Source organism: Tupaia chinensis, unplaced genomic scaffold, assembly GCF_000334495.1.
Source record: "Tupaia chinensis unplaced genomic scaffold, TupChi_1.0 Scaffold000597_1, whole genome shotgun sequence".
In the NCBI taxonomy this organism is placed as follows: domain Eukaryota; kingdom Metazoa; phylum Chordata; class Mammalia; order Scandentia; family Tupaiidae; genus Tupaia; species Tupaia belangeri.
In genome coordinates, this window is record NW_006160114.1 from 1,730,103 (window position 1) to 1,746,302 (window position 16,200).

At 45.4% G+C, this 16,200-nt stretch overlaps 1 protein-coding gene across 1 annotated transcript in view; it reads left to right on the forward strand.

Moving 5' to 3' along the window:
• The first annotated feature begins 578 nt into the window (after positions 1-578).
• Positions 579-16,200, forward strand: part of ALOX5AP (arachidonate 5-lipoxygenase activating protein) — a 28,580-nt gene continuing 12,958 nt past the window's right edge. The window contains exons 1-2 of the mRNA XM_006158426.3: positions 579-728; positions 7,855-7,954. Of these exons, the coding sequence (XP_006158488.1) occupies positions 659-728; positions 7,855-7,954 (170 nt within the window). The 5' untranslated portion in view covers positions 579-658. The remainder of the gene's footprint in view (positions 729-7,854; positions 7,955-16,200) is intronic.

Sequence of the window (16,200 nt, forward strand, 5' to 3'; positions counted from 1 at the left end):
TTTGGTTTTGATTCTTTGGTTTAATTCTTTAATCCCTATTTATTTATTTATTTATTTATTTTACTTTTCCCCACGGAAATGGAGACATTCTGGCTGTTCCAACCCCATCAACATTCATTCATTCATCCAGGCCTTATGTGGCTGCTACTCTTGCCTAGCCTATCACATGTTAAGTGTTCATATTTTCTTCTAAGACTTCAAAAAAAGGACAGTAGTTAAGATATTGATCTTCTTGGTACTTTATTAAACGTTTCATTTTTTATTTCCCTTTTTTCTCTTTGCCAAGGTCAGAGATGATGGTGGCTTCCAGAATTCTATTTCCTGCATGGGGCTCATGCTGGTCAGAATCTTGGGTCCAAGATTCATTCTGAGACTCTCAGAGAGGCCTCCCATGACAAAGCAGTATAAGCGAGTGTGCCAGCCCTGCCCGCTCCTCCCTTAAGCCCTGCTGTTGCTGGCGGGTCATGCTGAACTACAGCCCAGGCACCTTGGTGACCAATTAAAAAAGAAGAAGAAGAAGGTTCTGTGTAATTGTGCTTGGGAACTTCAGAAATGCTAATGATGAAAGACAAAGCACAGGCTCCCACTTCCTTTTCCTGTACAGTGCAGGCTGCAGGGCTGAACCAGAGCAGTTCTCTCTGGAGAGCCTCAAGCAAGCATGGATCAAGAAACCGTGGGCAATATTGTCCTACTGGCCATCGTCACCCTCATCAGCGTGGTCCAGAATGGTAAGGGAAACCCTTTACGTGGGGAGGAACAGAAGGGCAGATTCCATCTGATGGTTATTCGAAAGTCAGGGTTTTAGTGTGGTGTGTGTGCATGTATGTGTGTGTGTGTTACAAACATACTTTTGTCTTCTCTCTGTTTCTTTGTATTTGAACGGATAGAGAGATGTTTGTTTCTGTGTGAACTGGGGGCTTTCTTCCTCCTGGTTTCACTTTGGCAAGGACTAGTCACATTTATCAGCCAGAGCAGATACTTGGAGGCCGTGGCAAAAACCCTACTGAAGTGTCTATAGTGAGCATTTTAGCATTTTAGCCATTAATGGATGTGTCCAGGGAAGGGGTAGCTTGAGGCTCCCAGAAAGAGAACATGGGATACTTGTTCACTCAATATTGGGCTTTGCTAACTTATCTGCAATGCAACTGAAGTTCCCTGTCATCTGTCGGTTAAGAAAAAGAATTTGGGAGGTGTGATGATTTGGGCAAGTAACATTATTACTTTACCTCTGTATTGCTTTTCTTTTTTCTTTTGAAAAAAACCTTTTTTTGGTAATACTGACTTTTTCTCTAGCAATGTATAATTTTGGAAGCATTTTTCATATGTATTACATACTTATAGAGAGGAGAAAAAATGGGAAAAGCTTTCCTGTTTGAGGTTTGTGTTTCTATTAATGCAAATTAATAAATTAACAAACTATGCAGCCTATTCAGATCTGAAAAAGAATTGTGTAGAACTATCTTCTTAAATTTCCGAGTTAGGACTGTCTCCGCCTATTTTTTCTGTGTATCTCCAGTGGCTTTGTGTTTTACAGTGTATTAAGATAATGAAAAGGGGACTGTCATTATGAAGAGAAGTTGCTATCTTAATGGTAATTACTGAACTTTGATACATTCAGTAGTTAATCACTTTAAGATACTGTGGTATTCATCCCCATCTTGAGTGAGGACAGACGCTGGTTATTTAGCCTTCTGGGTACAGAACGAGGCTTTCCCCTTGACCTCCCAGTCCAGACAGGCTCCACGTTGCATGCTCCAATTGTGTTTGCTACATAGAACAACACTTTGCAGCTTTCTGACCCAAACATTTCATACCAAACCATGCACAACAGAGTTGCAGCTCAGAGAGGGAACACAGGGCTTATTTCACTGCCATTTCCTTGAACCATTGCTACTTCAGCCTGGGCTCCCTTGGCCCTATATGTTCGCGAGGGATACATTTACTCAACCTGAATACACCTCGGAGCCCCTGCTCTGTGCCAGGCAGTGACCTGTGTACATGGGGGTCTGGTGAAGAGAGCTATGGCTTCTGCCTTCTACCACAGTAAAGGCCAGCCTGCAACCAGCCTTCCAATCTCTGTGCAGGTAGTTGCATGGGAGGTAGAGGGGTGGGGGGTGAGCTGTACTTGTTCACCTCAGGGTAGGGCCCCCTGCAGCTTTTCTGTCTTTACCCATCGGTGTAACTGACAAACATCAGTGGATAGGAGACTCTGCCCTGCCTATGTCGTTGGGGCTGAACGCAGCTGGAAAGTTCAACTCATTCTCACCTGTTCCCGTTAAGCTCAGAGCTGAGTAGGGGGCAGCTACAGGACTCTCTCTGGTGAGAACAGCCTCATCATCTCTCCTCTTTCAGATACACCAGGGACCTGCCCCTAGTCTGTCCAGTGGGCCCTGGGCTTTTCCACTGTGAGCAAAGCCTGACCAGACTTGAGGTGGGTGGTAAGAATTCTAATTGTTTTTGGTAGATAGGACTACGTCTTCTTCTGTGGTACAAATGTGGAAAGGAGGTGGGATTAGGGGTGGCTAAGTGCCAGAGCCTTAACAGCCACAATCTGAAGGCCTTAACTTTTCACTGACCATTTAAGACAGCTAGCAACAGGACACAGCAGCCTCACTAACAGTTCCATGAACTGACAAGTGTGATGGAGGCTTTCCGGCTGGGGAAGGTGCCAGTACTGACCAGCAGGGAGCTACCTGTTTTAGCTGCAGACTCTTCGTGCTGAACAGACAGATGACTGGGGTGTGAAGCCAGTAGACATGGCCTGGGCTTGGCTTTCTGTTTTTCTCCAACCTGTGTAAGCCAGCTAGTGCCATGTGTGGTCACAGTGGCTTCGTACAGAGCTGTCCCATTGTGCTTGGGAAAGTGAATTTCCATTGCCTGTTTGAGGTCACAGAAGGGCCCCTTGGTTACTTCTGGGGGCTTAGGATAAGCCATGCTTTCCTCTTAGGGAGAAGACCGAATTCCCTAGGTAATGCTTAGATTAATGTTGAAGACTTTTTGTAACTTAAATGTGCCTGTGTGGTGGCAACAAGGAAAATTCAAATAGGTTGGAAGATAACACCTCTACTTCTTTTTAACTATGAATTCTTCCTGATACATGTCCATGCCTATTTGAAATTCTAATTAATCTCAGTGTTGCAACCATAGACCTACCTAGAGAGTTCAAAAACATATGCAAAAACTGTGTTTTCCTACACCCACCCTAAAATGCCATTTTGTACCCCTCTTGTTAGATTAAAAAATATATTTCCATTTTGTTATCAGGCATTGAACACTTTGTCTGTGTCCTAAAACAAAGAGGGACAGTTCCACATGCATCCATGACAGTGCTGCACTGTGAACTCTGCCAAGTCTGATTTTCTGAGGATGGGCAGAGCCCGGCCCACCTGGTTCAACTTCCTCTTCTGTCTTTTCAAACATTCTTTAGTCATCAAGATCTTTGAACTTGAGAGCTCTTCCAACTTGATCCAGAAGAATGCAGATTTGGAAACAAGAAGCAAGCTTAGAATACATCGTTCCCAGAAACCTAGACTAGAACGATCAAAGCCTGCCGTCCCGGGGAGTGCAGCTAGATCCCTGCCTATGAATAGCATGCAGAGAGCCTCCAGCTTCTCTGGCTGAGGTGCCAGCAGCTTTGACATGAACAAATGTGGGGAACACATATTTGGAGAAAGTGATTTTCACAGGAAATCAAACTAACGAGATTGGGAGGTGAGCCGAGGGGAGGGACTTGGGGGCACTGAGCCAGGCATCATACTGACGGTAGAGGAAGGGTGTCCTCAGGCTGAGTTAGCATCATCTTCTCTCCTCCAGAAGGGGTGGCATCCTCTAAGTTTTTTCTTACTGTGAAGCCGAGAAGGAAGGCATGATGGTTCTGTAGTCATCAGGGTTTGTGTGCATTGTGCTAAGGGAGAAAAGCAAGCTGCCATCCCTGCTGTTCCCACCCCAACACACGCACCCACAAGGAACCTCACGGGCACCAGATTAAAAGACTTAGCAATGCAACCTGACATTTGATGGGCTCTGAAAAAAGAATTAGAGACTCATGAAGTCTTCCTAATGCAGGAATCTTCTTTATACCACTCTGAACTACTCCTACGTGAACACCCCAGTGATGGGGAGCTAACAACCCCCTGAGCTTGCCCTTCCCATTGTTAGATGTATTGGAAGCTTGCTTTGAGTCAAGCACCATGCTTTGCCAGCTATACATGGAATTACTTCATTTAATGCTAGCACTCTCTGAAATACGTATTTTTTTTTTATTATTTTTCTCACTTTATAGGTAAGAACAGTGAGAGGTGGAGAAGTTAGACCATTGAAAGTCCCAGCGTGGCCATAGTAGTGAAACTGAGATTCAGACGTGAGCATCTAACTCTAGAGAGACATTTGCACCATGGACTATTGCATCAAATTTATTCACTCACAACTAGGAGGTTCTTTCTTATGTTGAGCTGAAATCTGATGCTCCTTATCTTTTTTTAAAAAAAAATTGTTTATTTTATTCATAGCAGAGAGCAGTGTGTGCATGAGATAGGGGGGTAGAGAGAGAAAAAGAGCCCTGGACAGGGTTTCATCATGCCACAGTCCCCTTCCTCCAGCCCCCCAGCTCCTCAGGATCCTGGGCATGCATGGACACGTCCTGCTTGTTTTCAGACCACACCAGGGATCTGAACCCCTGGTCAGCCATGTGGCTTCCAGCATCGCAGTTCAGTACACCACCAACTGTGCCTGCCACATGTCCATTGTACAATAGTCCTGCTACTATTCTCTGGAAAGCGGGAACTGTTCCTGCTGCTTCCATGTTCACAACATCAGCTATAACATCCATTGTTCAAAATTTTGTTTCTCATGTGAGTTGGTTTCCATAGTACATTGCCTTTGGGTCACCTCTTCTCTTCCTGTGTTCTTTATAAAACGCAGATACATGTCTATTGTACAGGGAAACTGTTTCTGAGATCCACATGCCAATTCTATTAAAGCAGTCTGCATGTGTTTTGTTTTTTTGATTTTTTTTTTTGAGTAGTTGTATCACCTGCTGCTCATTAACTTTGAGGTTAACTAAAATTTCAATATCTTTTTATATGCTCTTGAGACAGGTATTTAATGTCTCTCTGACCCTCAGTTTCCTTAACTGTGGAACAGAGTTTAGAGTTTTTTTTTTTTTTTTTGAACTGAGTTATTAATAGCTTTCATGTGTGGTTGTTTGAGGTATGGCACAAGACAACATCTGCCTTTGTATGTCTCTGTCTCTCTTACTCTCTCTCACTGGTTTCGGTTTAAAGTTAGCAGTTAGTCAAGGTAAGTGTGTTCATATGGTTTCTGTAAGGTGCTGGAGGACTACCAGGGATTGGGTAGTAAGTGGGTGGTGCGTAGGAGGCAAATGTAGGCGACTCTTTCAAGTTCAGCTTAGAAGAAAGGAGAGGTAGACCCTAGTGGAATATTGGGAGGAGGCAGGCTTGTTTTCCTTTTATTTGAAGGGTAAGCAAGATCTGTGAGTGTTTCTAGGGTAAAGAGAAGGAGAAAAGAAGAGAGGAAGGTTCCAGAAGTGGTGATGAATCAAAGACCTAAAGAGGGTGGCAGGAATGGGGTTAAGATCACCGGTCAATTGCTTGGAAAGAGGAAGGGGTTTGTTTTCCTGAGCAGAGTGGAAGAGGAGAGGTGGGTGCTGAGAAGTACAGCCCAGTTGTACTGCTGGTCGTGGAAATAACACTAACTGCTGGTCCCAATCTCTGGCTTTCTGAATACTAGTCTTGTTTACATGTACAGAGGCAAGAGGCACCATCTTGGGTTCTGGAAAGAAAATGATCAGAATGTTCCATCATCCTTTGTGGTAAGCTGAGACATTCAGAAAGGACAGACGTATTAAGTCCTGTGTATTGGGTCATCAGAAAAGTCATGATGTACTTGTGCACAGAAATAAACAAAAATTTGTCATGACTTTTCCAGAGACTCACTGGCTGATAGACTTCTGCAGGGAGTTTCTATGAGACAGCATAAGAGAAGTCTATCCTCATATGCCCAGTTGGATTTGAATCTCCAGCTTCACCATTCCCCAGTAGTAGGGTGACTGAGAAACGTACTCCATCTTACTGAGCCATAGTTTCCTTATCTATAGGATGGGGACATATGGGGCAGTGCTACCTACTTCACAGGCTTGGTGTAAGGCTCAATAGGGAATAGATGTCAAGTGTCCGGAATGTCATAGATCTTTCCTTCGTACAAGTTAGGCCTGTGGACATGCTCAAAATGGGCATGGCACTACAGAAGGAATACTTTTGCCAAAAAGAAAAAGATGAAAGGCCTTTATTAATATATGCAATTAATAAGCCATCCTTTTCATGTCTTTTTGAGGAAGCTAATATGAAGTTGATGAATAGGAACCCCTGTAGGTAGATTCTTGACAATCTGTTTTCCTTTTTTCACGCTTGAAACAGAGTAAAGGAGTAAAATAAGAAGGGAGAGGGAGAGACCTTTATTCCCTCAGCACCCCAGGTTCTATCTCTGTGGCACCTGTTACATCTTTATGGCCACCACCTTACTCAACTCCTATCTTGCCCCCAATCCTGGATCTGATCTCTGAGCCCTTGCCACACTAAACACAGAGTAGCCATATGATTATGCCTTTCCTCTGCCTAAACCTACCAGTAACTCCTTGTTGCTCTCAAGGGGAACTCAATTCTGAATTTCTTCACATGGCTGTCATCAAGGTCACAAGCACACGGCTAAACACAGTGAGCACTCCACAGTGATCATCTTCAAGCCCTTACTGCCTTGTCCTTGAGGCTCACTCTGTCCACCCTATTAAGCCCTTCAAATGGTCCTTACCATATTTGACTTGCTCTTTTTTACCCCCATAGCTCACCACATTGTACAATTCTAATATGTGCGCTTCTTTTGTTATGTATGGTCTGTTTCATCCTCTACTGTTCTTGCCAGAACATAAATTCCTTGAGCCAAGGCTGGTTGTCTGCTTTGTGCTCTGATGCACGTGGCAAGTGATGATAGACACATGACATGAAAATACAGTTCATCACCTTCCTCGTTGGCCTTATCTGTAGTTCTACGGAGTCCCATTCCCTAGCATTCTCCACTGCCGCATGCTAAGCTAGACGTGCTGACGTGCAGACAGTTCTTGCCCCTGGGCCTTTGTATATCCCATTCCATTGGAGTAGAGTTAGCTCCCCTATGATCCCTGCTCCCTTCATCTGTTGGCTAATTCCTAGCTGTTCTTCAGATTTTTATCTGAGGTGTCATTTCTTCTAGAAATCCTTCTGTGAGCCAAACAGTGAATTTAGCTGCCTCCTTTGGCCCTTGATAGCGCCATGTACTCACTTGATTTCATCTGGGCATGAATCACCCTGTGGTACAATTTCTGCTTTACTTGCTCATCTGTTTCTTTACTGTATAAAATCGTTGGCATCTGGGGTGACACCTTGCTCCCTATCGCATCCCCAACTCCAAATACAGTGATGAATAGAGAGCAGCTGCTAGGTATATTTTGCCTAAATGATGTTTGTTTTTGTTTGTTTGTTTATTTATTTACTTATTTATTGTGAAAGAGCGGCACAGGGAATTCACATGGAGGTCCACCCTCCTTCTCAGCCGGCCCAGGTCATAGGCACGTGTACCCAGCCTGCTCAGGGAGAGTTCAGGATGCAAATCCAGATTCCTTCCCACATGTGCCCAGTTGTGTTACCCTTGCACCTCCACCTGACCCTCAATGTCATTTTTTGGAGGCCATTTATGGCTTCTGGAAAGTCAAGTGATGGAAGTATTTAATATTCTATTAAAACAATGAAATAGTCTCCTGACCACCTACTTTATAAACCAAATCCTCACTTTTTTCTCTGACAGGATTCTTTGCCCACAAGGTGGAGCATGAAAGCAGGACCCAGAATGGACGGAGCTTCCAGAGGACAGGAACGCTTGCCTTTGAGCGGGTCTACACTGCCAAGTGAGTCTAAACCCTGATGCAGCTGACTAACAGGAAGAGACATAGGCAGGGGGACCTCCTTACAGGAGTGACGACCATTTTCCAGGTCATGAGTCCGTCCATAGGCTGATCTTCAGGGTTCCAGTGATGTGAGGTCCCCAGGAAGCCTGACCTCTCCTAGAGGGGTTTTCAGATACCCTCCATCATCTGGATGAGTGCCTATTATTAAAAAAAAGGGGTGAGAGGGACTGGCAGGTGGCATGGTGGTTGAGATGCTAGGCTCCCACATGGCCGACCACGGTTCGAGTCTAGGACCTGGCAGCTTGCAGTCTCACTTTCCCCTCTCTCTGTCTCTGGTCAAATTAAAACAATAATAAATAAAATCAAGTCTTTAAATAAGAAACCAGTATTATTAAAAAAAAAAAGGGGGGGGGAGGTGAGGGTTGGAGTGGGGAAGGGGTCAGTCAGGGGAGTTGACCAATTTCCTGTGGGGTTGGCTCAAAGCCCTACCAGGAAAACCAGCTGTGACTCATCAGCCGCTTCAGAGGCAGCAGCTGTAGGGTCCACCAGTAGCAGCCTTCGACTCACCGTGCTGGCTTTCTCCTTGGTCGACGTCTGGAGGAGGTGCCAGTCCATTTCATAATGCTGGGTCCCCTTGAGCAAGCAGGAAGAATGGGCACATTACAAAATTGCAGTTCCCACCTTTCCATTCTTTACCTTTGAATAAAGAAGCTGCTTGGAAACACCTGAAGAGAGAGCTCAGTGAAGATTGCAATCTATTTGGGATGAAATTCAAATAGATGCTTTTCAAACACTTGTTTCTCCTTTAGGCAGATTTTTTTTTTTTTTTGAGAGGTTTTTGCTATAGGGTGCATGCACTTGCCAGAAAGAGAGAGAACGGAGATAGAAAGCGAGAAATCACCCCCCAGGGGGGATGACCACGCTGCAATCCCTTCTCCTCCATTCTCCTCTTGGGATCTTGGGCACGCACGCACACACGCCCAGCGTGAGTTTAAGTCACTGGGTCTGGGACTCGAACCACGGTTGACTACATGGGAGTCCAGCGACATAGCCATTATGCCAACTGCTGGTCCCTAGGCAGAATGTATTTTTGAGAGCAGGTGCAGCTAGCTTCTCTGTGCCTGGGCTAGAGGCTTGTCAGAAGGAAAGCCCTGTACCATGTAGTAATGAAGGAGCTGGCCCTCAGTCCCAGCCCAGAGGTGACTTTGATATTCCCAGATATCCTTCCAAGGGGAGTCAAGGAAAGTGTGTTTAGAATGGCAAGAATAGTACAGGCAAGCTTAGGAGTGAGGAGTCACACTGGAGTGGGGGACTCTGGCCCTCTGTGGCTCTTTGGGAGCCTCTGGGAAGAAAGGCCTATTCTGAGGCACGGTCGGCTTCCTGTGAATCCAGCTGACGTCACGTGCTCTCGATTGCACAGCCTGCATCACACTCACTGACATGCTTTCTCTCCAGTCCTTCCCCTCACCTAGGCATTTTTCATTTTCCAGTGAGGTGCAGATATGCGGAGCAGGAGGGGGAGTCTCCCTCATTGCCATCATTGGTCCCTCTTCTCCTTCAGCTTGTAAACTGCAGTGTGCACTGTCAGGACCATCCACACACACATTGGTGGGGTCATCACAGGCTGATGTCCTGGCCCCTTGCCCCCTCTGGGTGTTTTGCCTTTCTAAGTTGGGGCTCAAGCCACTCTGAGTGCTTGGGGTACCTCTGTGATGCCCTACCCACACCCCTTCCCTGCATCTACCCACCTTCCCTGGGCCTACTCCCTAAACCAAGGCCTCCTGTCTAGGGACATTGCCCTCTGATTCCAAGGAAATCCTTTGCTGAACTACTTACAGGAGATTTTGATTTTGACATCTGGGTCTTCAGTGTATTAATCCTCAGATCAATCTAAGAAGTTTAAAGAAGCGACCTAAGACTTTGGACTCATTTGAAAGAGGGTAGCTAGGGAAGATATGTAGGTTGCAGTCAAACTCTTTGCAACCTTTGCTGGGGGAGGTACAGAAGTACCCCTCAGGCTCATCTACGTGTGAGAGGTATTCAGGTGGCTCCCATCAGAGGCAAGGGCAAAACCTCAGAAAGGAATCTCCAGATAACATCATGACTATTCCACCTCTTTGGAAAGAGAAGTTTCCTTCCACTCGGACGATGCCATTCTCACCAGTTACACTGTGTGCCTGTGGTCCACTTTGGAGAAGTCGCAGTGGAATTTCACTCACCAAAAGAAAAATCTAGGCACAAAAAGTGTTCGACAGTGTGTTTGAGTAAGAAGCAATTCATACATAGCGAACATCAGACCAGAAGAGGTCTAGTGCTCCAGTGGCAAAACGTCAGAGTCAAGTAATCGGAAAAATACAGAGGCAGCAAGAAATTCTTTGATTTGTCTGCAATGACAAAATTACCTCTTGTAGGTACCTTGTTCAAAAGTCCCTAGTCACATGATCTTGTTAGTCAGCTGTCTTTAAGCATTTATCAGAAAGAACCCAGGTTAAGCTGACCCAAGCAACATTAAGGTTATTATGTTATTATTTTTTTCACTAGAGGGCATGTCCTCACCAGAGATAGTGAAACAGAGGGAGAGGGAGAGGAGAAAGCACCCCTCTTGGGAATGGTCACATGTAATCCCTTCTCCATCTCTCCTTCCTTTTGGGATTTTGGGCATGTGTGCACCTGTGCTTGGCATGGATCGTCAGCTGCCAGGTCTGGGACTTGAACTATGAGGTTGGCCCTGTGGTATCCGGTTACCTTAACCACCAGGCCAAGGAGATGGCCCTAGTTAAAACTATTTTTAAGGCCTTTTGTTTTATTTGGGGGAATTTTCCAGGACTGGCTCCTTTAATTTTAAATTTGCTTTAATGCATTGTACCTGGTTAGAAGTTAAGTTTTCACTCCTACTCCTCTTCACCTTTCCCCCATGAAGAAGAGGGCCAGGCCATCTACTTCCCAGGAGTGAAATAGCCTTGTTTCCAAGAAGCCGTTGTGCTAACACCTGGCCCTCTTGGTCACCAGCCTCCAAACTGCAGAAGTGCCCTTTTGTTGTGCTGTGACGTTTGGGAGGGGGGTTTGGAAGTTCTGTGATGTGTGGGGTTCCAGGGGCACAAGGGGAGAGTGGTGGGCAGTTGTAGCTGCTTGGGCATCCTCAGTGTGGAGCTGCAGCCAGCTCTCAGAACCCGTTGTCTTCACCACTTAACCTCCATGAAAGGAGAAGGGGAGGATTCAGGGGAGAGGAGAGAGCATTGTGAAGCACTAAGACTTTAGGGACAGAGGCAGGATTTCCAGTAAGATAAGGGTTGCTCAGACACTGCCATGGTTCTCCTACTAAGACTACTTCCTGCCTGGCCCATCGACAGTGTCTTTGTGCCCTCATGGATTGTGAAAAGGGGCCAAAGATCAACGCAGTAGACCATTGCATGCTGGCAAAACCAGAAGTACCACCCAGTCTGTTCACCTCTGCCAGGAAACTACTGGGAGGAGGTTATTCAGAAAGTAGTCCCCAGCCATCGCTTCTCTGGGGTCCTTGGAAAGCACCATCAAGGGGTCCAAAATGATCCAGGAAGGTGTAGGAAGAAAGCAACATATTTCATCTTGCTATCTAAAAAACAAGAAATGAAGCTTTATTCATTTTTAATATACAGATTGACAGTAGTATGTGTATATAATTTATATATAAATATACCTGTCACAGGATTGCAAGATCAAAACTTTTGGTTGATGAGGTGTGGAATCATAAATATTTAGCGACTGTGGGTATAAAGGAAAAATAGCATAAAGAATACATGCTACTGGTGGATTCAAAAGCCTGATGCATATTTTTCAGCATAAAATATGACCATGGACTGGTACGCACAGCTCCAGATTCTGGGCCAGTTGCTAACAGACATCCCAGCCAGTGCAGTCCCTTAGCACAGATGTGGCCCCGATCTCTGACCTGTCTCCGACCCTTGTTTCCCCTAGGCAGAGTTGAGTCAGGGTTTGAGAGCTAAAATAAATTGGACCTTGATCTGCTGTTCACATTTATAAAACATACTTTGAGGTGCTGTTCCCAGCTGATGAGTACATGTAGAACAGCCTTAGCTAAAATTTCTGGAGAAAGATCCTAGTTAACTGACCTATGATTCTTCCCCAGGGGTGCAGGTAGGCACAGATTACAGAAAGGAAATGAGTCTCTGGGGATGTGTGATTTCCCAAAATGGTTTCCATCAGTTGTAAGTTCATGGCTATTAGCAGGTGTTATAGAAAAGAACAAGGTTTTGGGACCAATAGTTAGTGTAATGGCTATGTTGCTGAAGTCCCATGTAGTCAACCGTGGTTCGAGTCTCAGACCTGGTGGCTTAAACTCACACTGGGCACGTGTGTGTACATGCCCAAGATCCCGAGAGGAGAGTGGAGGAGGAGGGATTGCAGCGTGGCCATCTCCCCAGGGGAGTGATTTCTTGCTTTCTGTCTCTCTGTCTTTCCAGTGAGAGCACGTGCCTCCTCCCCCCAAATAAAAAAGAAAACAATTTTTTATATCAGACTTTTAAGAACTTTTTTAAAATTTATTTTTGCCTTAGGGCACATGCACTCACTGGAGAGAGAGAAAGAGGGAAAGTGAGAAACCACCTTCTTCCCCCAAGTGATTGGCCCCAGGGGGATGACCACACCACGATCCCTTCTCCTTCATTCTCCTCTTAGGATTTTGGGCATGCATGTACATGCACCCAGTGTGTCTTTCAAGCCTCCAGGTCTAGTTTTTGAACCTTGTATTCTGTCATGTGGGATCCAGCACCTTAACCACCATGCCACCTGCTGGCCCTCAGACTTTTGAGAACTAATTTTTTTTGTATTTTTTTTTTTTTTTGTATGCGCTCGCCAGAAAGACAGAGAGAGACAGAAAGCTAAAAGTCACTCCCCAGAGAGCATGGCCATGTTGTAATCCCGTCTCCTTCATTTTCCTCTCGGGATCTTGGGCACGCTCACACAAGTACCCAGCGTGAGTTTAAGCCACCAGGTCTGGGACTCGAACCGTGTTCGACTACATGAGAGTCCAGTGACATAGCCATTACGTCAACTGTTGGTCCCCAGACTTTTGAGAACTTTTAATGGACTAAAGGGTACATTTTAGAAATGCCATCCTAGTTCACTTCTCCCTGCACCTTTCGGCATCCACTCTAGATTCATTTTCCAGTACTATAGATTGTAAAAAGTATTTGAAGGTGATAGGCCTACAATGATCCGAATGATTCGTATCGATCATTTATTAACAACATTGACTTATTTTAAATTAATCCAAAGAAACAGAACAGCAAAGTGTTTCTCTTTTTTCTTCTCAGACATGGAGAAAATGAAAGGGAAAGTGCAATGAGTCCCTTTCTCCATGAAAACATGAACAAGGTAGTGCGTCCAATGAAGGTAGCGCAGTGAATTGCGGCCAGATCTGCTGAGCAGCTCCCATTTAGACCTCAAGGAATGAGAGTCCAAACAGGTTTGGCAGTTCTGTCTTGCACAAGGAAAGGGCACAAAACTCTGTCTCAAAAGAAAATCCATAGTAATAATAATTTGTCAGTAGAAAAAACATTTCCACTGGGGATTAAGACAGAAAACACTGGAGCAAGAATGGCCATCATTTATTGAATACTTCCAGGGAGCCAGGCAGCGCTTTATCTCATGGTATTCTCCCAACAGTACCGGGAGGCGACTACGTGTTTCCGTTTACCTCTTATCGAATAGCAAATTGAGCCTCGGGGAGGGTAGGAAGCACAGCCACGTTCGTACAGCCCACAAGTGACAGCCCTGACTTTGGATCCAGGGCGTGTGAACTTTGAGGATGACGTAAGCAGCCATCAGGCTCCATGGCAAGAGACAGTCGTGTCACCAGAGAGAGCTTTTTGAACCAACCCAGCAGCAGCCCTTCCTCAGGGACGGGTGCACATGCACGGAGCTTTGTCATGGAGTTGTGCTGGAAGTCCCAGGTAGCAGGAGGGACTGGCTTGAACCAGAGCTAGTTCTAGTAATATTCTGGAAATCCAGAGGATGAGACCATTTGCTTACAGTTGAGAGAATTTCATTCAACTCCTTACAGACGTTTTGTAAGGAACTAAGGGAACTTACAATAAAGGAAGGATTGGGTGATGGCTCCAAGGTCAAACCATTGGACAGTTCTCTCTAAGGAGAAAATCTCTTGGACAATTGAAGATTTCCTTTTCTTTCAGTATTGTCCACACAAAACCACTACTTAAAAACAAACAAACAAAACAGAAACATGAGAAGGAAAGAGAAGCAGGGGGGAAATCTTTGGTATTAATAGATTTTCAAACTATGCCAGCATCAGATACTATTAATATATCCCATCAGACATAGAACGTTTTTCAACCGACTAAAAAAGAAATGCTTTTCTCTATTTTTCTTGAACTGGGAGATGGATCACATATTCTCAGCCTGAGGCTGCAATTTTGTGCCTCTAATAATGCAGGAGAAGAGATGTGACACTCAGCAGCTGCTTCAGTTGTAAGTTTGGGACCTGCTTTTCGCTAAGTACTTCACCTGCAATGGGAAATTCCTAAGTGCATCCTGCCTTTTGGAGTTCTTATTCTGTCCACAAAAGCAGTGAAATTCTGGGATGCGGAGCAGGTAGTAAGGCCAGCAGAAGTATGCTCTTTCTGTCCCATGCCTGGTTCTGGGTTGTGCCTGCATCCCAGGATAGGATACATGCGTTTCCTATGCATTACATTCATTGGCTTTTCCAGTAAAGGATCTTTTGACAGTAAGAGAAGGGCATGAAGTCCTTGTGGCCAGCCAAAGACAACCCGATCTCTCTGGGTTCCCTGTAGGGTATGGATCAAGCACTAGTCATTGCAGCATTCTCAGTGGTTCCACCAAAAGGGAAGCCCCTAGCAGTTTGAACAAGTAGTTTGAAAATCGCCTCTTTGTTTTTACCCATATAGTTTAGACCACATTAAGCCAGTGGTTCTCAAACATCAGCATGCATCGGAACCACCTGGAGGACTTGGGAGCCCCATCCTTAGAGTTTTTAATTTGTAGATTTCTGGTGGGCATTCATATTTGCATTTTTTTGAGGTTTTTGCTGTAGGGCGCGTGCACTTGCCAGAAAGACTGAGAGAGACAGAGAGACAGAAAGCGAGAAAATCACCCCCCAAGGGGGATGGCCACGCTGCATTCCCTTCTCCTCCATTCTCCTCTCGGGATCTTGGTCACGCACACACACACACCCGGCGTGAGTGTAAGCTACCAGGTCCAGGACTCGAACTGTGGTTGACTACATGGGAGTCCAGCGACATAGCCATTACGCTAACTGCTGGTCCCTCATATTTGCATTTCTAACAATATCATGTGACATTGATGCTGCTGGTCCAGGGACCGCATCTTGAGAACCACTACATTAGACCACCGACTCTTAGAACCTACGTGGTCTTTGAGTGATTGTATGTCGCCTGCTTTTACAGAGGAGGAAACTAAATCCAGAGAGATGGCTTTGGCAATGGCCAACAGCTGGTTAATGTCAGAGCCAGGGCTAAATTCGTCAAGTGCATTTTCTACATTGTCCCTCCCTTTGCAAGCCTCTCTTGTCCTTTTTCCATGGATGTGCATATTTATTGTCCTGATCTAGACTGTATACCCCACACAAGGGCACGTACATTCCGTTTACTATAGTTGAAGAGTGACTCGACCTGGCACTGGAGATAAACCAATCAGACTGTGAATCCTCTCCCTAGCTGGGTGGCTCTGGGCAAATTACTCGGTTTCTCCAGGCCTCAGCTTCTCATCTGAAAGGAGAGGATGCTGCCTAGTTGTGGTGCAGCGGTAAGGCTCGTGATCTGAACCAGCTGGACCGGGGATGGGGGGATCATGGCATGTGGACCCACTGGAGGTGCTTGTCTTTTTGTCTCTCTGTCTCTCTCATAGAATAAATAAATGTAATCACAAGTGTTCTCTAACTGTGGAGATAGGGGGCAGAGGAGTAGATGTGAGTGAATCAGCACAAGAAAGACTCGGCCAGCCATTGCAGACTTTGAAATCAGAAAGGGCTGAGAGATAAGGAATGCAGATGCTCTCTAGAAGCTGGAAGGGCTGGGAAATGGATTCTCCTCCTAGAGCCTCCCAAGGGAACATAGCCCTGTGATCCCTTGATTTTTAGCCCAGTGAGATCCCATTTCAGACTACTGGCCTCCAGTACCGTGACATTAGAGACTTGTGGTTTTTTTTTTCTCCTTCCTTCCTTCCTTCCTTCCTTCTCTTTTTTTTTTCTT